A 27,888-nucleotide genomic window follows, 5' to 3' on the forward strand; every position below is an offset into this window, starting at 1 on the left:
TTGAAAAATATTTTTTTTTTACAGAAATTTTAAAGGTTGGCCATTTTAAATACAAAGTTGTGTTCTTCAAAATGGCCATCTATGAAAATTAAAAAAAAAATACATTTTTGTTTTCATTAAAAAAATTCTTTTTTTCAATAATAAAAAAAAAAATTTCAAAAATTTGATGGGTATAATGAATCACGTAAAAAGTGTAAGAACTTATTTATAAATGTTTAATTTTTCATCAAAACCATAAATAAAATGAATGATTGGCTTTTTGGGACCAATTACAGATTTCACTATCTCTTCGAAAAAAACACCCTTTCACCAAAATTTTTTTTATGAAAACTCTTTATTCTTGCTTTCTATCCCAAAATCAATGTTTTTGCCAAATTTCATTAGGGTGACCCATCATTTTTGTTTTCACTCAAAAAAACACCCTGGCAACCATGATATTTTTATAGACACTTAAGATTCTTGTTTCTTATCTTAAAAGTAACATAATTGCTAAATTTCAATAGGGTACCACTAATATTACTCTAGTATTTCACATTTTTTCAAATATACCCATATTTTCTTTACTTCTAAAAAAAAACACCCTTTCACATAACAAAATTTATAGTCTTACATTATTCGTAGTTCCCATGGGAAAGAGAACATATTTAATGAATTTCGTAAGGGTACCATTTATACCATTGATTTTATCGGACTTATCGAGGATTTTTCCTTATTTCCCAAAAAAACACCCTTTAACCTAAAATATTTGTATAGACTTTTTGAGTTCTTGCTTTCTGTTATAAATGAAACATTTTTACCAATTTTCATGGTGTAACAATTTTTTCCTAGTTTTTGTGGTACTAATTCCGAATTTCATCATTTCTTGAAAAAAAAAAACACCCTTTCACTCAAAATAATTTTTTACTTTTTATAGATTCTTAATTCTTATACCAACCAAAACTATTTCATTAAGTTTTAAAAATTAATAAAATATAAGTTAGCTGTTATGATACCTTTCTCACACACAACTTAACTTATCAAAAAAACACCCTTTCACCCAAAATATTTTTAAAAACTTTATGAATCCTTTGTCCCTGTTTTATCTTTAACCTTCATCCCAAATTTTGTCAGTGTAGCATGTTTTTCACATGGGTTTCGGTTATATTTTACCTGTTGAGGTCAAAAAACAAGGACCTTGGTTTTTAATCGGAAATAACTTTTCTTAGAGCAATCATAATGACCTTATTTTTATGTCATTAGATTCAGCATCAAAAAATACCTTGAAAACATGTGTCATATGATGATATTCAACAAACAATTTTTTCAGTATATTTTTGACCTTCACCCTTTCCCTCTTGTCCGCGAAAAAACACCCTTCCACCCAACTTTTTTTTATAGACTTTTTTTGTACTTGGTTCTTATTTCAAAAGCAAACTTTTTGTCAAGTTTCATGAGTGGAACAATTTTTTTTTTATTTCTTGATTTTATGTGCTATTTTACCTGTACTAGTAATAAAATTTGGAAAAATCCATTTTTGGGTGGCAGAATTCTTTCCCAATTTTTTTTTTTCCAAAGAAAAAAATCAATAGTATAGGAATTTTTCTACCCCTTTATTTCAATCGAGGGGATTAATATTTTTTTTTGTTTTGCTATCAAAATAACAATAATAATTATTCCAATCCAAATATCTGTCGTAATTCTCAAATCAGTTTTATATTTTAAAAAAAGATATACAAATGTAAATATTTTTGTGTGATAAATGGTTTATGGTTGTTTGTGAATAAAATTGAGGTTGGGCTGTAAATACTTGTTTTTGTATGACAAGATGTTATTAAGATTGTAAAATGAATGGCGTAATTATTTTTCCACTTTAGTCCCATTTTAGTCGAAAACAAAAAAAAAAAAAAAAAAAATTAAAGAAAGACATAATAATTATAGAAACGAATTTTTGCAATTATTATTTTGGGCCTTTTTGTTAAAGGATACATTAATTACCTCTATAGAACCCAAAAAAACACTACCAAAAAGACACTCCATCATCATACAAAACCCAATTTCAATATAAAATTATTGCCCCATAAAGTTAAGAAAATTTTTTATTGCTTCAACTCAATCTCTTTTAGAAAAAAATAAAAAAACAAAAAACCCGCATAAATTGGTGCAAATAAGTTGCGCTAAAACGCAATCTTTTTTTTTACCCCCCCCCCCCCTTTTTTTTTGTGAAATTGTCTTTTGCTATACGACTCCGACATGGTGTTTGCTTTGATATATTGTATCTCATTTCTGACGACTCTGACATGACGACAAAGAAAAAGATATTGAAAGAGAGGGACAGAGAGAAAGTAATAAATTTGAGTTGAGGGGGCTTTTGTAAAAATTATCACAATTGATAGCTGCCATATAAATCTCTATTTTCTCGTATAAATTTAGAAATGAAAATTAGAATAACAAAGTCGCAAAAAGACGTTAAGCCATCAAATTTAAAAATAAAGAGCAAAAAAAAAAAAATTGAGTCCCTACAAAATAAATTGGAAGTCCTTTTTTTTTTTTCTTCGTCCTCCTGTATGTGTGTGTGTGAATATTGACAGGTATAAAACCTCATTTCGTTTAACCTCAGTAAATTACTGCACTCATTTTTGCTTCGCATAAGTGCTTTTTCTATGTCAGTTTATTTTTGATGTCGATGGGGATGTCGATGAGGATATCTACATGGCAATGATGGAGCGGTATTTTCAAAGCAAAATTCAAATGAGATGCCAAATTGGTGCTGCTCGTGCTCCTCGCATGAGTTGACATCGAAAAATCTGCTTTAAAATTAGTTTTTTTTTTTCTTTTCATTTTTTCTTTTCTACATTTCTACTTCTTCGTGTGACTTTCTTACTTTCTGTCGTCATCGTCATTGCCGATCGCCTTTCTAGCTTTACCATATCCCTTAACCTCTAACCCAAACCAAACTAAAAAAAAAAAAAAAAAATCTGTAAGTGCGAGAAAGTACCTATAAGGAAAAAAAAGTGTCCTTAAAAAAACCAAAGCATATGTATACATTCTCGTGAACATAAATAGCACATAAAAGCCAAGTCCTTGAATTAAAATGCTGAAGAAAAAAATAATAAAAAAAAAATTACACAAAATAAGTGTATATATAGAAAAATATGAAGGACTAACGGAAAAAAAAAATATAAGCAAAGCATCCGGCCCGCCATCCAGTTTATAGTATAAAACGAACATTGTAGTTGTTAAAGCTTTCAACACTTTCTGTGATGTTTTTTATTCTATTTTAACAGCTTTAAAAGGGATGAACAGAGAGACACTGTCTGCGAAACTGTGTTAGCGTGTGGAGCACAAAGATATCCTGTAGTTTACATATATCCTGTTGGTACCACCAGAGTGTTCTTTCTTTCTATATATTTTTTAGCTTCTCCTTTTACCTCACTGCCGCATTGCTTTATGGCTATTGTTATCGGTTCGCAATCATCGTTATGATTATTGATATTTGTATTACACATTTCCCTGTTTGCATAAGCGTGAAATATGTTTCACAATTTGATGTGCAAACTGGTAAAAAAAAATACAGGAGTGGATTTTGTGTGAGGGCAAATTGTATGATTGATTAGGGCGCTTTCAAAAGAAGGGCGCAAACAAAAATTAGAAATTGTGAACAAATGTGGAATTATACCGATCAACTGCCTAAGCACTGTTACACGGCTTTTTGGAGACCAAACCACCTCTAAAACACCACCACACCAAGATCACAAATTTCCTGTTGTATTTGGATCAAAAATCTGGCAAGAATATTTTATTATTAGCTTTCTGTTTCATACAGCAATGTCATGTGTGTACGTTCATTGTTCCATTCTAAACCATTAATTGTAATTTGATAAATGAAATATAGAGTTAGAAGCGTCATGCTCATCCGCTAGTTATAAAATGCTAGTTATAAAATTAACTTGGCGGCCTCTAGAGCCAAAAAAAAAATTGTTCCACTCATGAAACTTGGCAAAAAGTTTGCTTTTGGGATAAGAACCAAGTACAAAAAAAGTCTATAAAAAAAGTTAGGTGGAAGGGTGTTTTTTCGCGGACAAGAGGGAGGGGCTGAAGGTAAAAAATATACTGAAAAAAATTGTTGGTCGAATATCATCATATGACACATGTTTTCAAGGTATTTTTTAATGCTGAATCCAATGACATAAAAATAAAGTCAATAAGATTGCTCTAAGAAAAGTTATTGCCGATTAAAAACAAGAGTGCTTGTTTTTTGACTTCAACAAGTAAAACATAACCGAAACCCATGTGAAAAACACGCTACACTAATAAAATTCGGGATGAAGGTTTTAGATAAAGCAGGGACAAAGGATTCATAAAGTTCTTAAAATTATTTTTATTGAAAGGGTGTTTTTTTTGATAGGATAAGTTGTGTGTGAGGAAGGTATCATAACAGCTGACTTAAATTTTATTAATTTTTAAAACTTTGTGTAAATGTTTTGGTTGGTATAAGAATTAAGAATCTAAAAAGTGTACAAAATGATCTTGAGTGAAAGGGTGTTTTTTTTTTTAAGAAATGATGAAATTCGGAATTAGTACCACAAAAACTAGGAAAAAATTGTTACACCAATGAAATTTGGTAAAAATGTTTCATTTATAACAGAAACCAAGAACCCAAAAAGTCTATACAAATATTTTAGGTTAAATGGGAAATAGGGAAAAATACGCGATAAGTCCGATAAAATCTATGGTAAAAATTTCCAATGGAAATCACGAATAATGTAAGTCTATACATTTTTTTTTATGTGAAAGGGTGTTTTTTTTACAAGTAAAGAAAATATGGGTATATTTGAAAAAGTGTGTGATACTAGATTAATATTGGTGGTACCCTATTGAAATTTAGCAGTTATGTTACTTTTAAGATAAGAAACAAGAATCTAAAGTTTCTATAAAAATATCATGGTTGCCATGGTGTTTTTTTGAGTGAAAACAAAAATGATGGGTCACCCTAATGAAATTTGGTGAAAACATTGATTTTGGGATAGAAAGCAAGAATAAAGAGTTTTCATAAAAAAAATGTTGGTGAAAGGGTGTTTTTTTCGAAGAGACAGTAAAATCTGTAATTGGTCCCAAAAAGCCAATGATTCGCGTAAAACGTGTAAGAAATTATTTATAAATGTTTAATTTGTCATCAAAACCATAAATAAAATGAATCATTGGCTTTTTGGGACCTTTGAATTTTCTGAACGCACCCCTGGACATTTAAAATATTCCACTGGAAGTATGAAGCGCCCCCTCCTGGAAAGGAAGTTTCGAGAAGCAAAGACGAGAACCATCGAAGACATTCTCGAATTTCGAAATTCAGGTATAAAAGTTCAGTGTGGACAGCGACCGGATACAGTTAACTTTTGAGACTGCATTTGCGAAAGCTGCTTTTAATCACTCTGCTCTTCCACTGAGCAGTGAACAGTTGCGATTGCTCTGCCTTACAAAAATCCAAATCGATATAATTTGACCTAATTTGCTGTGTTCTTTTTTTTATTACATTTCTCTCTGTTCTTTGTTATTTCACTGCTTTTTTTCAGACTCTTTTAAATGTCACTGCTTTTTTAAGAGCATTCTGTTATTAATATTTAATGATTTGTATAACAAAACAAAGATGTAGGGAATAGTTTAACATGATGACGAAACAGAGAAGTTCTATTTGAATAAAATCATTGTTTCAGTGCATGCATTGAAGGAGTTAATTTTTATGATAAAAATTATTATTATTATTAAATCGAAAATGGTAACTTACTTTTAATTTATTTCTTTTTCCAAATTAAATCAGAGAAAAAATTATAGAGTAATTTCCGGCTTTAACTGCTATTTAAAGAAAGATTAAATAGCAGCTATTTAGCGCTGCTTTCTTAAATAAATTAAAAAAAAAATATTTACACCAGGGCTGGCCTTTTAATAAAGACAAACCTATTGATTGATTACGGCACTGCTCAAACAAAGGGCGCACTAGAACAATTCGTTGTTAGAATGTGATGATATAGGTAATTTAAGTTTTACTAAAAAAAAAAAAAAATATCCAACAAATTCCTCTCGATTTTTGTTTTCTTTCCAAAATGGCGGAGGTAATATGTACAATGTATCTTGATAATTCCATTTCAGTAAAATAATATTTGCATCGACTCAACTTTATCAAAAAACGCAAAAGAAAAAAAAACCTAAACAAAATTAAGTAAATCCACCCCTGTTGTATACACAACTGCAAACCGTTAAACAGATGACGCCACAGTGCTGGTGGAATAATATTATTTCGTGGAAAAAGGAAATGGAAATGGCTTTTTATTCCACCAGCTGCTGTCTCATGTAATTTAGGTTCGAATTCCCTTTGCACACATCAGTCTCTTTCTGTCTTGATGAATAATATGAGTGTCTGTTTATGTGTGTGAAAGTGTAAATGTGTGATAAAATTGTTCTATCACAACATTTGCATACAAATTTGTCAACAAAAATCAAATAAATTCAACTCAGCTTTAAAAAATCTTAAATTGTTTTGAAGGATATTATGATTTTTATTTTCAAAGGATCTGTAAAGAAGTTTTTTTTTTAATCACTCACATGTGATGGAATATATTAATGTAATTGGCATTTTCATTCACAAAGGAAAAAAGACCAATCAATCATTTAACCCATCAGCTTAATGTGGAATTTTATAAACTCAGGTTGCACATTGTTTCATATCGTCCTGGATGGATTCTGATGACGATGGTAATGATGATGATGATGTTAAATTGATGGTGATGAAGGAGAGAAAACATAAACCTCCTCATGTCACAGAGTGAGTGTAACCAAATCCTTTCATTGTCTCTGATTTAATATTCTCTGATTTCCAGATTAAAGGTATATAGGTTGGTAGCAGGTACGCATTAAGGCTTAAGAGCACAAAATCCCTATTATACAGATAAATGTCCTTACAAAAGCTGAAATACCTTCTATCTTGAAAAACATTGACAGAGATTTATTCAAAAAAAAAAAAAAAAATGGAGGAATGTGTCAACCAAGCATTAAAGTCACGACTAATTGAAATTCACTGTAGTGCTGTCGGCAAATGGGATAACTTTTTTTTTTTTGTTGCTTCAGTCTTATTTTTAGTTTTGCGAAAAAGTTAACAGGGATGAGATGAGAGATGGTTAAAGGGGATCAATATTTTGGAAGAGACTCAAGTTGAATTTGGCAGACAGTATTTAATATGGTTTCGAGGAGGCATTAGAGTATAATTGAGACTAAAGTATTTATAACTACTGGGAATAGCCTAGACATGACCTAGCAAAGCTTTAAGTTGTCAAAAAAAAAGAAGAAATTAAGTAGAATAAAGAATGTCCTGTTGACAAATAATAAAAAAAAGTTTATTATGACGCACGGCTAGACATCACATATCATCTTGTAGTTTGAAATATAGATGGAAGAATCAAATTTCGGTGTTTAAAGATTTTATTAAAGATTTTCGTCCTTACAAAATTGAGATTTCAACATTCCACTAAAAAAAATAGGTAAAGTCAAAATTTTATATAAAAAGCCGTAACTGAAGCGTATTTTGACCTTATGGACTCGGAAATCACTTTAAAAAAATTTCATTGGACACGTTTTTGAAATATGATTTTAATAATAAGCAAGAAACACTATAATACCTTTTTCGTGTCATTTCAGATATTAAAGTGCAATTTATCAAAACAATTAAAAAAAAGTCAATTTTTTAAAGAAAATTTTTGACAAAAAAAAATTCTTACTGAAAGAAAAATCGCAGTTTTAAATTTTGTTTGTTTAGCACACTTCTTAAAATGACAACATACTTTTTTTCAAAATCTATTGATACTCGTATGTTATAAAAATATTACCATTTTCATAACGATCAAGATTCGAGTAATTTTTTTGTGTTACTTTTCGAGTTTTTGTCTATAACTTGAAAAGCAAGCCGAATTTGAAAAAAAAAAATATTGGGTAACTTTTTGTAGATAACTAAATTTCCTATCGATATGAATCCATTAAAAAAGTTTTAAAATCAAATTATTATAAAAAACTTAAGAAAAACTTTTAAAAAATAGAGAAAAAAAACGACATTTGTGACGTTTTTACTAAATTGTTTATTTTTACGATTTGAGCATTTATAGATATTAACCGTGTGATAGAGAAAAGAAGAAACATTATATTTTACCATGAAAAATGGAATAGGTACGATTTGAATTGGTAAAAAAATGGACTTTCAAAAACTATAGGTTTTTGGTTTTTTTTTTGAACTATCTTTCTTTAACACATCCTGCGAAAAAAGCAGTGTTTTTGACGATTTTGTGTTTACATAAATAAATTAATGATTTAAAGATCCCATTAAAAATAATGCATCTGTCAAAATCACATAAATTTCCCGTTTTTAGTATAGACTTTGAATTTAATGGAGTATGAATAAATTCGGCTTAAAAGTTTTCAAATCAAGCATTATTTTAAAAACCCTAGAATGGACTGTATTGAAGGTGGAAGGTACATTTTTATCCGAAATTGAAATAATGTCGAGCAAATTATTCTGATGTAGGTATAGTGAGATTTTGAACCTAATAAATTATTATTTACTATGTAAATAGTGCTTAAATATTTTAAAATTTAAAGTTATTGATTTTTGCTTTAATGTTTATATATTAAAAAAAAAATATTTTTTCTTACACTGTCACATCCGCTACAAAAGTATGTCACACCCGTTACATTTTTGTATAGTTATAAAACCACTTTTCTTATGCGTATTGGCAACGAAATTAAATCTCATTTCATATTGAATACGATATTCACGACTTTTCATTAAAAAATCTTCAATATGGCTTCTTAAAGTCACCAAAGTTGACTTAATCGATTTTCTAAGGTCACACCCGTTACATCTAATCTTAAAGTTGTTAACAACTTAATATGTATGTTAGTTGTTGAAGCTATTAAATACCTTATTTAGTAAATAGTAAACAAACGAGGAACAAAAAAATGAAATAACTGTGTCACACCCGTTACACTGGATGGAAATAGGTAAAAGAACAAAAATCGGTTGAAAATTGATGACACCGTCGATATAGACGCCTCCATTTCATAAATAAATATTTTAGGGTAATGTTAAAACTTGTTGTATAAATTTTGGCAAAAAAAACTACACAAGTTCCCAAAAATTGCAAGATAAAAACTGTAATTAGCCGCATCAGAAGTTGACCCACCAAACGAGGTCCTTCGATGTTATATAAACTAATAGCACTGTAATGGTTTTTTTTTAAGAAAAACTGTTTTAAACTCAATTAAAAATACAAACTTTCCTGAAAAAAAGAAGATAAAGGCTGGATGTTGAGCAAAACAGAACCATTAATCATCATGTTATCCTTTCTCCTCTTCGACAACAAAAGAATAAAAAAAAATTTAAAACCTTGAAATTGATATGATTCTTTGTCCAAACCAATTATACATTTTCAATTCTTTCTGTCATTATCCTTTTTAAATTATGGAAAAATATATTATGTCCTTTTCATTTCTGTGGTAAAAAATAATGAAATACAAATAACACGTCCATCACTCTTGAAACAACAACGACCACATTAACACTTGATACCTCCGGCTACACTTATCACCTCGTTGTTTTTGCTCTCTTTCAAAAAGAGATGATTTGAAAAATATATAAAAAAAAAAAAACGGATATAAAAACAATTTTATTCATCATCCTTATTTCATATACAAAAATTCACCTCCTCCACGCCTCGAGTAAGGATTGATCCCTAAAGGGACATTTTCCCAACCCAAAAATATTTACAAAAAAAAAGAAAGAAATAAAGTGAAAATCATTCACAACATCAGTGCCTTGTTTTTGTTTTCATTTTTTTTAAGGTGAAATGGAAGAAAAAAGGGGGGGGGGGGAGGAAGTAGTAAAGGATGAGATCCTTTTGTTTTTGAGTGTGAATGAATTTCCACCAAGAGCCATTCATCAATCAAGAGAAATTCTACGAAAAAATTCTCCAAAGTGATTTTCATCATCACATCACATCCACAATATGAAAGTCATTGTTCGTCACAAGAAGTAAGGAAAAAGGACACAGTCACGAATTAATTTAAATTAAAACCGCTCGTTAATTTTTTTCTCTACCCCCCCAACCCCTTCCAAATAAACGACGACAACGATATAGTGATGACGATGAAAAAAAAAATAAAAAAAAAAACCAGGTGAAAAAGCGAAGCGATGAAATGTTTAATTTCAGGATAATTCCATGAAAGTGATATATATTTTTTCATCCTGTCACACAGGGACTAAGGACATTTTTTTGTTTCTTCCTCTGATTTAAGGTGAAAAACAAAATGCCATCATGTAATCAATTTTAGTAATTAGTTGGAGATCCTTATCGCGTTGGCTATTCACTTTAATTAATCTAAAGGACTAACAGCTGTGATTTTTTTTTTTTTTTTTTGTTTCTCTTTACAAGGACAACATTGAAAAGGACACACAACATTCAAGGCAAACATTGAAAGAAAATAAAAATAAATAAAAATCTGTTACCAAACAACTTACTCACCTGTAGTAGTTGAGGATTTGCGTAAATACACCCGGATGTCTGTCAAAAAAGTACTCATTTAGCACCGGATCGTAATTGGCCAAGGCCTCTGTTAGTCTGGAGAGTCGGGTGGCAGGAATTTTCTTGAGAGTTGCTTTGTACGTTTCATATCTGCAAAAGGAAACAAGAAAACGAAAAAAAAAACAAGTTAAAAGGACGAAATTTAGTAAAAAGAATAAGAGTCCTTTATATACACACATAAAGAAACAATGCCAAATTGAAAAAGTGGGGGTTTTGAGTGGGTTTTTATGTGTGTGTGTTAGTGTGAATTTTTATTGAGAGGACTTCTTGACTGAGTGGTATTCTTGAGGTGCGTACCTAACTTAACTCTGAAGAGTGATGAATGTTAGAGATGAAGAGGTTTTTTTTTTTTGTTTGTTTGCTAATGGCTAATAATTGAGGTGTTAATTACTTAGACATTTTCTCTTTCTCTCTCTTGCACTCATACGAAAAAAGGATTTTGATGTGAAAATATTAACTTTTTATGTCGAGGATAAAAAAAATATAAATTCTTCCTCGTAAAATAAGTTAAAAGCAATCTGCATACTACGTGTGTCAAAACCATTAACCCTGCTACACGCACTTGGGTAAGGTATGTATTCTGGTGAAAGGACAGAAAAATAAAGGATATAATTTATAATTTATAAAAGGAACATCGAACATAATGTTTGTGCGCGTCAAGGGAATGAAGAAAATGCGGCAAAGTTTTTTAAATAACTTGATGCTGATGCCGTTGCTCCGCCAACTAAGATAAAATATATGAAATTATATTCAGAGATGAAATGAAAATGAAGACATTTTTTGTTGAAGGAAGGAGCGAGAGTTTTGAAAGGACGAAAAGAGATGACGACGACACGGGGGGGGTATAATATGGTAAACTTTTTATGTGCACTCGTGACTTTCAATGTGATGTGTCTCTCAGGGAGGAAATTGTATGTTTTTTGTTTTATTTTATATCCGGTTAAAAGTTGATGGTATTTTTTTTGTTTAACGGTTCATGCTGTTAGGTTTTGTATGAGTGTCATGTAACATTTTTTGAATTATTTGCAAAAGTTTACACTTTTGACTTTTGAAAAGAGTTATTAGTGCGTTTTGTGATATAGTTTCTTATTATTATTTCTTTATTTTTAATTTGAAACTATAAATAAGAAAGAAAAAACACTTAATGATTTGTCATCATATAATGTGGCCTTGTGTAAAACTTTTTTAGTTTTAAGTTGTGTCTTCAGTTAACAAAGAGAAATAAAATTAAGATTGTTGAAGTTTTTTGAGCGGAAGTGACAAATTTTTCATTTATATTTTTCTTTATGTTTAAAACCAACCATGAAATACGTTCCACAATCTTAAAAATAGGGTAAATTTTTTTTCATTTGAGAGAATGTGCCAAAAGGTTCATGACAATGCGAACTTTTTATAGGGGTGTCTCCTGACAAAAATTTATATTGTAGGTGTAAAAGTCTCTGGTTTCATAGTCAATTGCACAAACAATCACGTCGCTAGTTACTATGAGAAAGATGAACACAATCCTGAAATTCTGAATGCAGAAAACTCAGAGTCTCAAAAACCCGAAAACCCAAAATCAAAAAATTCCAAATTTGGATTCCAAAGTCGGGATTTTGGGTTTTCCAGATTTTGGATTCGTGGAATTTTAATTTTCGGAATTTTTGTTTTTTTGAGTTTCGAGATTTTGGGTTTTCGGGAATCTGAGATTTCGAAATTTTGGGTTTTTAGGGTTTTAGATTTTCGGGACACTAAGAAATTTCCTCCAAATTAATGGAGAGTGAAACATCAAAAAGGTCTATTTAAGTTATTTGAATCCAAACATTTTTTTTTTTCTTACATTCAGACGCAAAAGTCTCGAAACAATTTTTGGTGTTTACAGATATGAGTTCACGGTGAACAGTCCTAAGCCCTATGCATTTAGTATAATTTTATTTGCAATCGAAATATTTTTTATTTCTACATTCGGAACCAGATATTTTCGGATCAAGGTCTCGAAACAAGATTTGGTTTGCGGATATGAGTTCACAATGAACAGGCTTATCCATTTAAGTACAAAAATTACAAATCTATTTTTTTCAGATTTTCGAGAAAAAATCAAGGTTAACCCCTTGCCTAAAAAATAGGTATTTTCAAAAATTTCCTCCAAATTCATCGAGTGAGACATCAAAAGAAAGGTCTCTGTTAGTAGTATTCAAAAATGAGATTCAAGAGTTTCTTTGAGATCTTAATTATATTTTCTTAATATAAACAGGTTTCTGTATTACATGATTTCATGTACGGCCCTGGTATCCCCACAACACTGCAAACGGCTCTCTTATGCACAACACTGCAAACGGCTGTCTTAATGGTATGATTATGGAGTAGTTGGTTTTTAGCTTTTAAACTTTTTTATATTTAAACTTTTTTGGAGTTTTTTGATATAGAATATATAAATAGTTTATGATTTTTTCTTATGAAGGTCGCCATAATCAATTTTTTGGAAAATTTAAGTAACTTATAACCAGCGGACAAGCAAGACGCTTCCAACGATACCCCATTTGTTAAACTACGATATTTAGTTTAGAAGCTATGATGCCCCATATGAACATACAAAACTAACTATTAAATATAAAAAATAGTAGATTTTCTTTCAAATGATAATATTTATAGATAAAATTGTTGTAATTAATACCTTTTTGTCGAGGCCGTTTAATTTTTCTTTAAATTATTTCAGATAATTCCCACCAGTGACAATGGAAGGCACCTTAAAAGTCTTTCTTACCCACTTGCCGTTTGCTTGAAATTTTTAAGTTATCAATTCTATACATCTTGTGTTTGAATCAAAGACTTTACCAAAATATTGAAATTTAAGATTCCCGTTCCAACCTTCGTTATAACTATTTTTCCCATACCAAAAAACAACAATTATTTCTGTAAATTATATGAGCATAAAATAAAAAGACTCAGCTTTTTCATGTTTAACCTTCCACCTTTGTATGTACGTTATCCATTTAACCCTGAAAATAAAAATATTTCCTTGAGAAGCAATATTTTCTCATTTTCTTTCTTATTTTTTTAACTTATTTATGCAGAAAAAAAAGAAAAACTGGGTTCGTATAAATAAAATATATAAAAAGATTAAGTATTTTACAAAATAAATCTCTTGATCTAGAAATATTACAATTCATCGAACAGAGTACAAAAAATATGTATAAATTTAAGGGTTTCAAAGTGTTTTCCATTTTTTTTTTCTGTTGATTTTATTTCTCATGAACATGAAAATCGTATTTTCACCCACCAGTTGCCATCAATTTTTCTGTTTTTTTTTTTCTTATTCCACACACATAACGCCATAACCCAAAATAATAAAAAAAAAAAAAAAAAACAGAAAAAAAGGGAGGAAGTTTTTATTTTTCTTCATTTAACTACCTTAAACTTGGCAAAAAGTGTGTGGTAATAAAGTTTCATTTTTTTTTCCTCACTTCCACCCTCATGCTTTCGTAGCATATTCAATTTATTTTTTCAAATTAAATTAAATATCTTTACACAAAAAAAAAAAAAAAAAAATACATCCTACATTCACATGTTGAAGAAGAAGAAAAAGAAAAAAAATAAGATAGAAGCTTATTTCTACCCTCTCTTTTAAGTTTATTTTTTCCTATTTTTTTTTTTTTTTTTTTTTTTTACTTTTCAACACTTTGACTGAATTTATACAAAACGACTCTCAAAAATATTTTCTCTGTTATATATGTGTGTACGTATAAAAAAAAAAGTAAAAGTGTGTATAAAGAAGGAGAGAGAAAAATATGCGAACAACCAGAATGACCCAAGTATAACAAAGGTTTCATCGTTCTGGAAATGAAGATAGAACAAGTTACAAGAGAATGAAATTGAATTAAAAAAAAAAAAAAGTATAAAACGGACTCAGTCAACAAAGAAGAAGTGTGTGTGCTTTTATGTTTACTTTTGGGATAAAGTATCTTCTTCTAAATCTTTAGGAGCTCTTATATTTATACTCATTCGCTTATTTTCCATAACAGCAAATTTTTTTCCATTTTTCTTTTTAAACTTCCGGTGTTTTTTTTTTGTTGCTGTTGTACCTATTTTTTTTTTTTTTTGATAAAAGCACACAAAGATGTCTACATAATATAAGGGTCATCCCACTTCTGAACTTAAAAAAAAAAGGTTCCCCGGTTAAAGGTCCTTTTTTTGATGATGGAAATGAAACAAAAATAAACACATTGTAGTCTTTTCAGTGGCGTAGATAGGGGGGGGATCAGGGGGATATATCCCCCCCCCCATTGATTGGGATCGATAATTGTACAACATAACCAGTCATGAACAAATAAGTTAAAGAAACACACTCTGAAAAAAAAAACCCTATGGATTTCGAGTTTTTGATTAGCTTAAAGGTTATAAATATGGTTTACCAACTCTCGTTGCCATTAAGTCGGAGTTTCAAAGAGTGAATTTAGACTTGGTCCAAGCTTTGGATCTCGCCAAAGATTTAAGGGATCAACTAAAAATTAAACGGGCAGAAGACGACTCATTTTCGAAAGTGTTTGTAGATTCCAAAAAAAAAAATAACTGAAGTCCTTGACATAGGCTTCAAACATAAGAGAATAGTGAAGCGACAAAAGAATCGTTCGAACCCTTCGGTTCAAAGTACAGAAAAGAATATTTTCGTGTTACTGTTTTCAACCTTTTTCTCGATTTCTTAATAATGGGCCTTGAAGAAAAATTTAGAAACCATGAAAACATACTAGAAAGGATTTTGGTTCTTTCCAAGAATTCTTCGTGTGAAATAGACAAAGCAGCTAAAGAATTTAATGAAACTGTTGAGTTTTACCAAACATTTGGCTGCAGGACAATCTTCTATTCTTCCACCGAGAAAACAAGACCACATAAAATAGAACAAACACAATAAGATTTCCTTATGGTTTTCATCCAAGAAGGAAATATTATTTTAACAATCGGGTTTTCCTTATTGTTTTAAAATATGCACTTGTAGGGTCTTACCAAGAAAAAAAATACGATCATGGTCGGGGATCGAACTGAAGACCTTAACTCTCTAGTCGCACATCTGCCACCTATACCAACTCACTATAGAAATATTGGTCACAATTTGTGTTCTAGTGCCAAGTTGAAAAATTTGAAATTATGAAATTTTTACTAAATTTCAAAAAGATTTTCTCCATGAAAATAATATTTAATAATTAATTGCTGATTTTAATAAGGTTTCTTCATAAAACAGTTCAATAAGAAAATCTGTTAGTTTTTAGGTGGTCCTGGTCATATTTTTCTCTGTGTGAAGAATTAAAAACTCAGAAAAGATATTTTATCAGAAGGAATAATACTTCCTCTATGAACTCATTGAAAGCCCTCGATAGCTATCTGAAGAAAGTTTTCCTAGTACCCTTATATTTTATATATTTTATTAAAGATATAAGTTACACTGCTGGTTTCAACGTCAACCACCGAAAGAACTTTCTCCAATTTAAAGAGAATAAAAACAATACGAAGAAACATTATTAAGGCCCATTTTCTGAAACGAGTCTTAAATAATTATGTGAAACATAAACCCTTAAATTAAACATAGTGGTTTGCACAAACTCAAAATTGGGTCATAAATTGCTCTAAGTTTGACATAACTTAGGGGGAAGAAATAGTAGAACTTAAGGGTTTTATGTTCTATTTAAAGTATTTTATTGACCAAAACAGAAAGAACGCGGCTTCAAAAATTGATGCATGTGGTAAAAAAGGAAATATATTTTCAATTTAATATATATTTACTCACATTCATTAACATTAACCATTTACCGGTGGTAAAATTTATAACACACATTTTTGAAACACTGTTCACTTTTTGTTTTTATATTGGTCATATATAATTTTTGACAAACAAAAATATTTACAAAACAAATTCTGTCAAATAAATAATTTTTTTATTAAATTAAATACACTTTTATTGCCACTTTCACTATTTTACACTTTTTTTCTGCAATTAAAATTGCCAAAATAATAAATTTGTTAAATTATTTTCGGTAAATTGCTCAAAAACAATTTAAATTAACTGACGTTTGTGTTGTTTGACATTTTAAATTGAAGTTCTCAGCGATTTCTCGCATGAAAGTAAATCGTTGCTAGGATGAACATAAATATTTTTTAGAAACTTAGAATAAACTAAGTAAAACATAAGAGTTATGTTCGTCCTATCTAAGACTAGAATTTATGACTAGTATGAGCAAATGGGCCTAAAACTTTAAAAAAATTTGCGAACTAAATCCATCCCCCCCCTTAGCGAAAAGCTATCTACGCCACTGAGTCTTTTGAACAAAGAGGTTGACAGAGTCGATGAAACATACTTTTAAAGGCTCTAAAATTCCTTCAAATATGAAAATAGTTAAGGAATTTTAAGTGTTAAAAAAAAAAAAATTGTTAAGCTGGATATTAACCTTCTTCAAAAACAAAATTTTGTTTTAAACGCTCAAAAAAAAAAAAAATATTGACGTATTAAAAATATGTCAAAAATTTGAAAATAAAATTAAGCAAAAACTTTAATTTAAAATAACACTTGATGAGTGTTAATGTGGAAAAAGTAAAATAGAACAAAATTAAAATTTGTTTAAGCTTTTGCTGATAGTTGGAAAAACAACTTGCAATTTTTTTCTTTATTGAAAACAAAATTTTCCTTAAAAATATGTAGATTGATGAATTTACTTGATTTTCCATATATTTCTATAAACTTATTCAAAACTTAATGTAAAACAATATTTCAAGTTAAAACTCAAAGATGTGTTAGTACCTAACTGTGGCATGTTTTCACAAAGATTTAAATTTAATTAATTTTTTATGTGATAAACAATTACTGTAGGAAATACTCAAAAAACAAGTCTTCATTAATGTTTTTAGTTAATTAAAAATCTTCTTATTATGTTTTTGACGTGATAACGTTTTATAAATCGATGAACCATGGCAGCCACCACAAAAAAGTGGCGCCATTTTCTCCAGTTCCACTCTCGCACTTTCGCAGTGCGGCAAAAATTTCAATTAAAAATTAAAAATAAACTATTAGAGATACAAAAATCTTCTATAGCTTATTTGAAAGATAATAACCTAAATTCCATTTTTTAATAGGGTAAAAAATTTCAAAAAAATTTCCAATTTCCAAACGTCACAATGTAAAGAGTTGAATTTTTTTTTAATCAATACATAAATTTATTGCAAGACTGACAATGGTATTGAAAAAATTCAAAAAAAAAAACTCAAAACCAAGCTATTAATGGTTTTCTAAAACTAAAACATGAGGTAGACCTTTGACAAAGTAGTGATTATAAGTAGGGGAATTTCTTTTTGACAATTTGAAAAACGTCATTCGAAAGATAATAAAAAAAAAGTTAGGGGTCTGATACGGATTTTTTTTTTAAGTCTCTGCGTTTCGAAATATGAATTTTTGAAAAACACCTACTTATTTTGGGGTATTTTTGGGTGAGTTTTTATTTTTTTTTAATTTTTTGTAGCATTCAAAAAATCTCAAACTTATAGAACATGTAGTCTATGACTGTGTGCATACATGTGAAAAAAATTGGTATTTCAAAATGGTTTTTGACCGAATAACGGGAAAAACAAGTTTTTTTGTCCCAAGTTTTTTGACCTTTTTTAACCGTTTTTTATGTTCATCTTTTTTTCTTCAACAGATAAATAAATGAAATTTATATTGTAGATAGATAATAGACAGGACTATATCTGTGCAAAATTTAAATTAATTTTGTAGTCACAATTTTGAGATAACTGTAAAATAAAGTTTTATTATTCAACAGTTTCTATCTTTTGATCTAAAGCAAATACAAATTTGATTTAACTTTATTGAGCATCCTGATGATGTAACCTTTCATTTCACTACAAGCTACACAAATGTTAAATTAAAAAACTTGCGAAATACCTCAAAACAACTGTTGAGATCTGTTGATCATGAACTGAATCTCAGTTTTGAATTTCGACATGGTTGGCTTTAAAAAATTCAAACTTTTTTTCTAGGCATTCATTGAAACGTCATATGAAAGGTGAAATTATAAGCTTTTACATGATATAAATTTTTTTTTATAGGCTGTCTAAAAAAAAATTGATTCAATAGCGTGAGAACATAAAATTATTTGTTTTTTGGCTTTTTTTTGATGAAAATTGATCGAGTTCAAAAAATTCTAGCTCTTTTTGTAGATGCATAATAGACATGAGCCGAATAAGCTTTCAGGTGGTATAAAATTTATTATAGGTTGTTATATAAAAAAAAATCATGTGTGCAATTCACACGTGGTAGAAGTGAAACCTTAAAAAATCATTTTTCTTGCAAAAATAAAAAAATAGAAAAAATCTACCTATTTTTATTCTATCACCTTCAAATCCATTTTTTTTATATGACAACCTATATAAATCTTATATCATCTGAAAGCTTATTGTCTAAGCTCAATATATATATATCGATCAGTTCTATGAGACATCTACAAAAACAGCTAGAATTTTTTGAACTCGATCAATTTCCATCAAAAAAAGCAAAAAAACACGTATTTTTATCTTCTCACGCTATTAAATCCATTTTTTCCCAAACAACCTATACAAATTTTTACACCATCTGAAAGCTTATTGTCTTAGCTCAAAATATATATATCGATCAGGTGTATGAGACATCTACAAAAAGAGCTAGAATTTTTTTAACTCGATGAAATTTCATCTAAAAAGCAAAAAAAACATTTATTTTTATGTTCTCATGCTTTAAATCAATTTTTTTGTTTGACAACCTATACAAAATTTTATACCATGTGAAAGCTTATTGTTTCACCTTGTATAATGATGTATAAATCTTATTTCAAAGATGTCTACAAGAGAAGTTAGAATTTTTTAAAGTCAACCATGTCGAATTTCCAGACTGAGATTACGGTACTTCCTACACTGATAGCTGGTCATCGCCAACAGATCTCTACAGGTGTTTAGAGGTATTTTTAAATTTTTTTCAATTTAAGATTGTGTAACTTGTAGAGCACGTAACGTTATGTGTGATACATCAAATAAAAGGTTATGTTAGCAGCATGCGTATTAAAGTTAAATCAAATTTGTATGTGCACTAGATCAAAAGATATAACGTGTGTTCGAAAAGAACATCTTTTTACCGTTATCTCCGAATTTTGAATATGAAATTAATTGAAATTTTGTACAATAATATATTATTTAATTACCTATCTACAGTACAAATTTCATTCATCTATCTATTAAAACAAAAAAGTTATAACAAGTTGAAGTCGTGTCGCGTTTTCGTTTCATTTTGTTTCAAATCACTACGATACTAAAGAAGTTTTCACTTCAAAAAATGAATTTTTGGGTGATGGAAATGATTTTTTCACTTTTTTCATAAGAAATTATTGTTTTTAATAAATTATATTAATACTTTTTGCGCATTGTAAGAATTTAAAAATGGTTTTATTATTTAGAAGAAATATTTGGCTTGTTAATGGTATAATTTTATTTGTAAGCTTTTAAAATAAAAAAAATTAATATAATGAGAAAAGAAAAAAGGTATTTTTTTTTTTTAGCTTTTTCTTGTAAATTATGATTGTTTCTCGCCATGTCGCCTTGTCGCCATGTCGCCTTGTCGCAATGTCGCCTTGTCGCCATGTCGCCTTGTCGCCATGTCGCCTTGTCGCCTTGTCGCCATGTCGCCTTGTCGCCATGTCGCCTTGTCGCCTTGTCGCCATGTCGCCTTGTCGCCATGTCGCCATGTCGCCTTGTCGCCATGTCGCCTTGTCGCCATGTCGCCTTGTCGCCTTGCCGCCAAGTCGCCATGTCGCCTTGTCGCCATGTCGCCTTGTCGCCATGTCACCTTGTCGCCTTGTCGCCATGTCGCCATCAGAGAACCAAACGAGTCGAGTATTGTTTACGAACATCGAGTGCTTACTCGAAAAAAAACGATCTCGAACAAACAGAATCAACACAACTCAAATATGTTCGAGCTTTTCTGTTTAGGAGTATGATGACTCGTAAGTAATCCTACATTTCAAACGAGTTCAAACGATCATTTTTCTATTCGAGTAAAATCGAGTAAAATGATCGTGAACAAAATGTTTATGATCAATGTGATCGAAATTACTTGAACTGGAGAGGAAATGTTCATAGTGTTCGAGGGTGGTTTTTCTTGTAGCATAAATAAAAGAGAATCAGTTTGGTACACAAAAGCAAGTTACATTTGTTTTATTTAAATTAATTAATTTGACAATAGAATAGAATTAATTAATTTGCTGCCAGGGAACTTTTTATAGAACGTTTAAGTCCCTAAAAGAAAACATCTTCCTAATTTGAAAATATTGAATTTTCAGTGAATTAGAAAATTTTGAAATTGAAAATTGATTTTTTAATTTTTTTCTCGATTTAAATCGTGAATAACTTCTTTAGAACTCAATTTAGGGAAAATTACTATGAGACCTTTTTTTGTAGAGAATTAAATTTCCTATAAGAATCTGTCGTGGTTTTATTTTTCTATTCACTTATTTGCTCATCACAAAATTCCAAAGTGAAACAGTCAAATTGAAAAAAAAAAAACACTTCGATTTAAAAAGCTTAATTACTCGAATACGGCTCGTCTGACGAAAATTTTCAATCAGATCTTTTTTGTAGGAAATTTAATTTTTTATAAGAAAAAATGAACAGAAATTTTTTTTACTTTGATCGTCTAGCAGTTCTGTTGTAAAACATCATATCATGTATAAAAATAAAAAACACCGATGATAGACCTCTTAAAATTTTTTTTAACAGCTCAAATTTTCACCAAATTTTTTTTTCATCATCCTGAACAAGATTTTCGAAGTAACTTTCAAAAAAAAAAATATTTTTTTTTTTGGCCCAGTCTAATATACAATTATTTTTTTTTTTAGAATACCATTCATACCTTGGTTGTTGATGTCCATAGGTATCAAAATTTTTCACCAAAATCACTTTGAAGTAAAAAAAAACACTTAAAAAATTGAAACAAAATTTCGTGTTTAGTTATTCGTTTATTTATTTGTGAGGTGGTAAAGGGATGCAACAAACAATAAAATTCGCATTTCCAGCCAGAAATAGACAAGAGTTTCACTCAAGTACTTTCTGTAATTATTCATATAATTTAACAACTCTATTAATTTGATTTGCTTAAAGTATGAACCAGTTCTGGGTTGGGGCACGTGCCCCCGTGACCCCCCCCCCCCCAGGATCCGCCGTTGCTTCAAAGCATAAGCTTTATCTCACTGTTGTTATTAAATGTCATATAGAAAGGTTGCATTGCGTTCTAAGCACTAAGCTTCGTAAAGTAATACCTACCAAATTAAAAAAATATTTTTTTGGAAAGTAAAATCTCAAAATTATGCTAAACAAAATCGAGTAAATACTTTAAAGTTTAAACTATAAAATATTTTAAAAGTCTTTGCTTTCGATTGGAGGAAAGGTTACCCAATACAATTTTCAACTAAACATAAGTCAATTTCAATTAACAAAAAAAACATAAAGTAAATACTAAAAAGTTTGCCAGAGTAAATGCTCAAAATATTAAATTGTAGTTCATAAAGATTAAATTCTTATAATTAAATTAAAATTAAAAAAAAAAAGAAAATTATTAATACTCAAAAATCATAAACTTCATGATTGTAACAAAAGAAAAAAAAACCTAAAAAATACTTCATCACAACATTGTTCACTTTAACAACAAAATCTGAATACAATTTCTAGTGGAGTAACTAAAGCTCAAAAATTAGCAATATTAGGGAACCCGGCCGAACAGCTTAAATTTTGATGATCTTTTTTTTCAAACGTCGGTAATTAAAAATACTTTAAAGTCTATAGATTAAAAATTGCCGGTGATGCCGTTTTGATTTTTTAAATTTAATTGAAGATTTTTGTGAACAAAAACAAATTTTTTTCAAAAATTTTTCTTAAATTTCATAAATTAATTGATGCCAAAAGATTGTCTAGGAAATTCAAGGAAAAAAAATATATGGGAGTGAGGGACAATCTTCCATAGTTCAAGCGATAGATGCAATTTTCTTATTAATTGACTTCAAACACAAAAAAAAATATTTGGACACAACGGCAACACCTACAATATTCAAATATATATTTTTTAAAAGCTAGAAGCTTAGTCATATATGTAAAATTAAAATTAAGTTAATTGAATGAACGGCTTTTGAAAGAATGGTAATTGAACTCAGATTTTTGAATTAACATGTCGTTTTTTAAACTTGGTCGTAATATAAAATGCATTTATTTTCAAATTTTTTTGGCCGCATTTATTATGATTTCAAATTATAAAAGAAAATGTCAATATGTATTACGGTTTATGAAAAAATTTAAAAAGTATTTCATTTTCGAAGAACTTTTTTTAATAACAGTTTTGAAAAAAAATGTAACTTATTTTTTTTTTAAAGTTCAACATCTAAACATAAAATTATTTTTTATTCATTTAATAACCCTTACTGTTGAAAGTTAAATAGCAAAAATTTTAAGTTCCTTTTTTTCCACAGTCTTTGAGAAAATTAATTATTTCAATGCAAAAATTCAGTTTTAATAAAAAAAAAAACCCATTGAAATTGAAGTAATTTTTCATTTTTTTTTTTCAAAAGTGTGATATATTTTACCTTTTTTGCTTCGAAATGCAACTGATAATATTTATGGACAAACATTTTTTTTAAATAAATTCATATTTTATTAGAAAAAGTTTGGAAAAAAGTCATTTTAAATTTTTCTAATAAATTTTTTTTTTTAATTCTGAGTTTGAGGACCATTTTTTTAAAAAATCTTGATTAAATTTAGTGGATTTAAATTTAAGAGATAAGAATGAGCTTCTCTCTTTTTAAAAATGTATTTTAAAATATTGTAGGTGTTGCCGTTGTTTTCAAAATATTTTTTTTATTGTTTGAGGTCAGAATGTTAGAAAATTGCATTTATCGCTTAAACGATGGAAGATTGTCCCTTACTGCCTTTTTTATATTTTCCTTAAATTACCTAGAGAATCTTTTGCTATCATTTGTTTTATGAAATTTAAGCAAAAAAAATGGTTTTGTTAAAAAAAAATTAATTTTAATTTTAAACAACAATACGGCAACACCGGCAATTTTTAATCTTTAAGTATTTTTAATTACCTACGTTTGAAAAAAAAAATCGTCAAAATCAGAGCGGTTCGGCCGGGTTCCCTAATAATTTGCTTTAGTTACTCTACTATTCAAGTGAAAAAATATGAATTGGAATTTGCTTTGTTAAAAATTAACTTTGGTTTAAAAGTTGGTACTTGGTTAAGTTAAAGCAAACACTAAAGTATTTTGCTTATAATAAAATAAAAAGTCGTAATTGCTGTTTGATTTGCAAATATGAAACAATAAAAACTAATTGCTGAATTTGTATTTAATTTTAAATAACAAAAAATCAAGCAAAATCTCCGAATTTGCTTAATTTATGGTTTCAAACAAATTCCTCATAGTATACCTACTCTGCAAAAATTAAGCTAAAAAATGCTCAATATTAATTTATTAGTTTCATTTATTAGGTTGAATATATTTTCAGAGATCTAAACCTGGAAACTCAATTTTTTTTATGATTCCAATAAAACCCCTTTAAGTGCCGAATTAATCAAGTAAGTCCTGTCATTTTATTTCCAAAACAGAAGAGCAGAATGATGTGTATTAAAATGAAATATGAACAAAATAAAAACAATTTAAATTGAACAAAACTTCTAAAAGACTAATATTGAAGGAATAAGGGACCAATGTAGATGACGTCTTTACGACTTAAAAAAAAAAAAATACTAAAGTCGAAAAGACTGATGTCATAAAATTTATTTGCATTCAATAAAGTTTTCATTTCCTCTGACGTGAAAGAAGGTAGAAAGGAAGGAAGGAAGTTGCACGATTGAATGTACAATTCCGTATGTTTTATTGCTGAGTTTGTCTGTTTATTTTTTTTTTATATTTTCATTTATATAATTTGACTGTCAGGACACGTGTGTGTATGTTGTGTTATCCTTTAATCTACATCGTCGTCGGAGGTGAAAAAAACAAGAAAGATGAGTGGGATTTCTTTTTTGGCAAATTATCGGATCTTGTATCCAATTCCAGTGCAATTTCCTGAACAAATTTCTGTTCTGTTATTAATTTCCTGATTATCCTGTATAAAAGAGAGAGAGAGATGAAGAATTCTACTCAGCCCCTCCTCACTCCCAGTGTCATGTAGGTATCTTTGGTTTTCCCAAGAAGAACACATAACTAACTACGTGTGTTGTTTTTTTTTCTTCGTTTTTTTTTCCTTAAATTCGTTTCACTTCCACAGAAAAAAGTGGGTTAAATTTCTTGTTATCCTGCCAAAATGGGATTTCTCTTTAACTCGCATATATTCGCTGTATAGATCCTTCCTCTTGTGTTGTGTTGGTACCTATTTGCTTTATATGAGTGTGTTGTGTAAGTACAAAAACATTATTGTATCCCAATATTGAGGACGCGAATGATGAAAAACCATGTTGGGTTAGGTTAAGGGGGCTTAAAGAGAAAAAAAAAAAAATCCTTCAATATCCGATGTAAAAGGAGTACCTACTTTTTTTTTTCTTGTATAGAATACAATTCATATGCTTGAGGGGCTCTTAGGAGTACAAATATGGATTTGTGGACAAGATGATTTTTGTCGTTTTTATATTTTTGTTTTATTTTATTTTGAAGAAAATATAAAAAAAAAAAAAAATCAATTATTGTTCTGTTGTAATGGGTAAAATTTGGCAATAAAATTGCTTACGATATGCTTTGCAAACGTATGCTGGCTGTATTTTTTTTTTTTTTTTTTTTTTGAGATTTTATGGCATAATCATAACAAATGTGGCACTTTATTGTGAAAACAACCGTGGAGAGAAAAAAGACTGGGGAATTGTTGACTTTTGTTTGGTTTATTTGTTTTTTTTATTTCTTGGGTTACCTACATTTTTGTTTTTGTTTTGAAACCCATGGGATGAACTTAAGATGGTTTTTGAGTTTAATTTTGTAAGATTGGATTGTTTACTTTTTTTTTATTTGTTTGTGTGGTTGTTTTTTTTTTTTTTTTTTTTGTATTTTTGTTAGAAAAGTTTTTTAATCAAAATAAACATTTTTTTACATTTTTATAGTATTTTAATTAAAATGTTTATTTTTAATGTTGTTAAGAAAAATTTAGTCTTGATTGAGTTGAAGACATAAAATAGTGTCATTAGGGAATTTTGCAGAAAATCCATTTACAAGATTTGAATTTTCAAACAACAACGAAAATGGAATTTTTTTTTTTTTTGTTCTCTTGTGAATTACAAAATTCAAGGATAAACATAGTTGGATGCTAGATTCTTACATCAAGTTGTTCATATAGCAAAAATGTAAAAATACACTTTTTTAAATTCTGGGCCCCAAGAGGTTAGCGCTTATTCTTACGTTTGATTTTAAATGCCAAAATATTTATTTTTTTAATTCACAGAATAATAAAAAAAATTGCTTTAACATCAGCATTAAACATTTTTTTTTTTCAAGTTTTAAAGTTTAAACTTAAGTGGTCACTGTGGTGTATGTGGAACATTTTTTTTTTTACTATTTCGAAGTTATAATTTCGTGATATAGTATTCAGAGTTGCTTTACATTAAACAAAAAAATAAAATAAAAATTGTTTATGACTTTTTCTTTTATGTGACGTCACATAGCCGATATCCAGCATTTTAGCTAAAAATACAAAAAATTGTATTTAAAATAATTTAATGTCGTTTTCGATTGGCTCTCCGGAATCATTCTTCTGAAACCATTTTATTGGCATGAAAATGACAGCTAGAACGATTCTGAGAAGAAGAATTCTCTTCTCGATTTCAAATCAGAATTCACTCAAGAAATACTAATACTTGAATTTTCAAATGTCAAAAAAAAAACTCAATCAGTGTTTTTTTTTTTTTAATTCAAGAATTAATTGTTTTTTGAAATTTAAATTAATAAAAAAAATAGAAATATGTGCATTAAAGCGTTGGAACTATTTATTATCATTATCTTCTTCGTCGTCGTCCTCATAATTATAATTTTTCAACTTTAATACCATGTCATTCGTTTGCCAGAAAAAAAAATTAATTCAAATTTTTGACATTTAAAATTTTACACAAACGCAAAAAAAAAAAACAGAATTGAGTGGAAGTGCTTCAAACCGTTTTATTGGATTTCAGAACGAGTGAATCCTCGAGTGAAACCAATCGAAAACGACATAAGTGTAGGTTTTTATCCCATAAATCTTGAAAAGTGATTTTTTTCTTAATTTTTTCAACTTTACCTAATTTTTTTTGCAAAATAAAACAAACAAAAAAATAAAATAAGGTTATTTTCTGAAAGAATATACATTTAGGCACAAATTGGCGTATTTTTTTTATTGAATTTGACCAAAACTGCGGAATCTATGCTACTTTTTCGTAAATAGAAAATGTGGCTTTTCATGATGTGAATTGCAAAGTGTTATTTTAAAATAATTAGAATTTCTATCTTATATGGTTGAAAATGAACTAAACAAAAATATTCCCCAAGTTTCAAGTCTCTAACTTAATTCTAACCCGTGCCGCCAAGCGGTTGAAGTTTCTTATGGGAATAACATGGGGTTTCTTGGACCTTGTTCGATCAATTTTAAATTCCAGCCAAACCATTCTTTCAAAAAATTTAAAACTTTACAGACTCAAATTTAATAAGTGTAGCTATCATGTGAAAATTTTTCAGATTTTTAATTGTTATAATTTTAGAGATTTATCTTGTTAAAAAAATCATTTTTTTCATACTTTTTCAAAAATCGCTTTTTACACGTTTAATTCCAAAAAAATCAAAACCATACATTTTTATTCACAAATAAGCGTAGTATGTATATTTAAAATGCATATTTAATTCATAGTTGTTTAAAAAATTCGTTGTGTATTCATTCTTCAACTCACATCGATATTCAAAAAACGTGTTCCCGATTTAAGAAAAAGTACTGAAGTAAATAAATAAAAACTAGTTAATTATATAACTTTCAGAAAATAACCTTACTTTATTTTTTTGTTTGTTTTATTTTGCAAAAAAAAATTAGGTAAAGTTGAAAAAATTGAGAAAAAAATCACTTTTCAAGATTTATGGGATAAAAACCTACACTTTATTTGTTTTAACAATAGACTTATATATATCATTCAAAAGGTCTGGAAATCGTCTTTCCAAAAACATATAACATATTGAGAGTTGTTAGAAAAATGACTGAGATATTGATAGATTACATCGTAAGGTCTGTAAAAATGGTTTTTGTAAATAAAAACAAAATGGAG

The 27,888-nt window shown here is 28.8% G+C and overlaps 2 protein-coding genes across 9 annotated transcripts in view; both read right to left on the bottom strand.

Moving 5' to 3' along the window:
- The window catches only part of LOC129916830 (protein numb), a 323,367-nt gene that overhangs the window by 200,550 nt on the left and 94,929 nt on the right, over nt 1-27,888 (bottom strand). The window lies entirely within an intron of this gene.
- LOC129916828 (potassium voltage-gated channel protein Shaw) overlaps nt 1-27,888 on the bottom strand; it is a 141,101-nt gene that overhangs the window by 34,408 nt on the left and 78,805 nt on the right. For all 8 annotated transcript variants that reach the window (XM_055997011.1, XM_055997009.1, XM_055997004.1 and 5 more), the window contains one exon: nt 10,536-10,685. In XM_055997011.1, the coding sequence (XP_055852986.1) occupies nt 10,536-10,685 (150 nt within the window). The remainder of the gene's footprint in view (nt 1-10,535; nt 10,686-27,888) is intronic.

Source organism: Episyrphus balteatus, chromosome 3 (genome assembly GCF_945859705.1).
Source record: "Episyrphus balteatus chromosome 3, idEpiBalt1.1, whole genome shotgun sequence".
NCBI lineage: Eukaryota > Metazoa > Arthropoda > Insecta > Diptera > Syrphidae > Episyrphus > Episyrphus balteatus.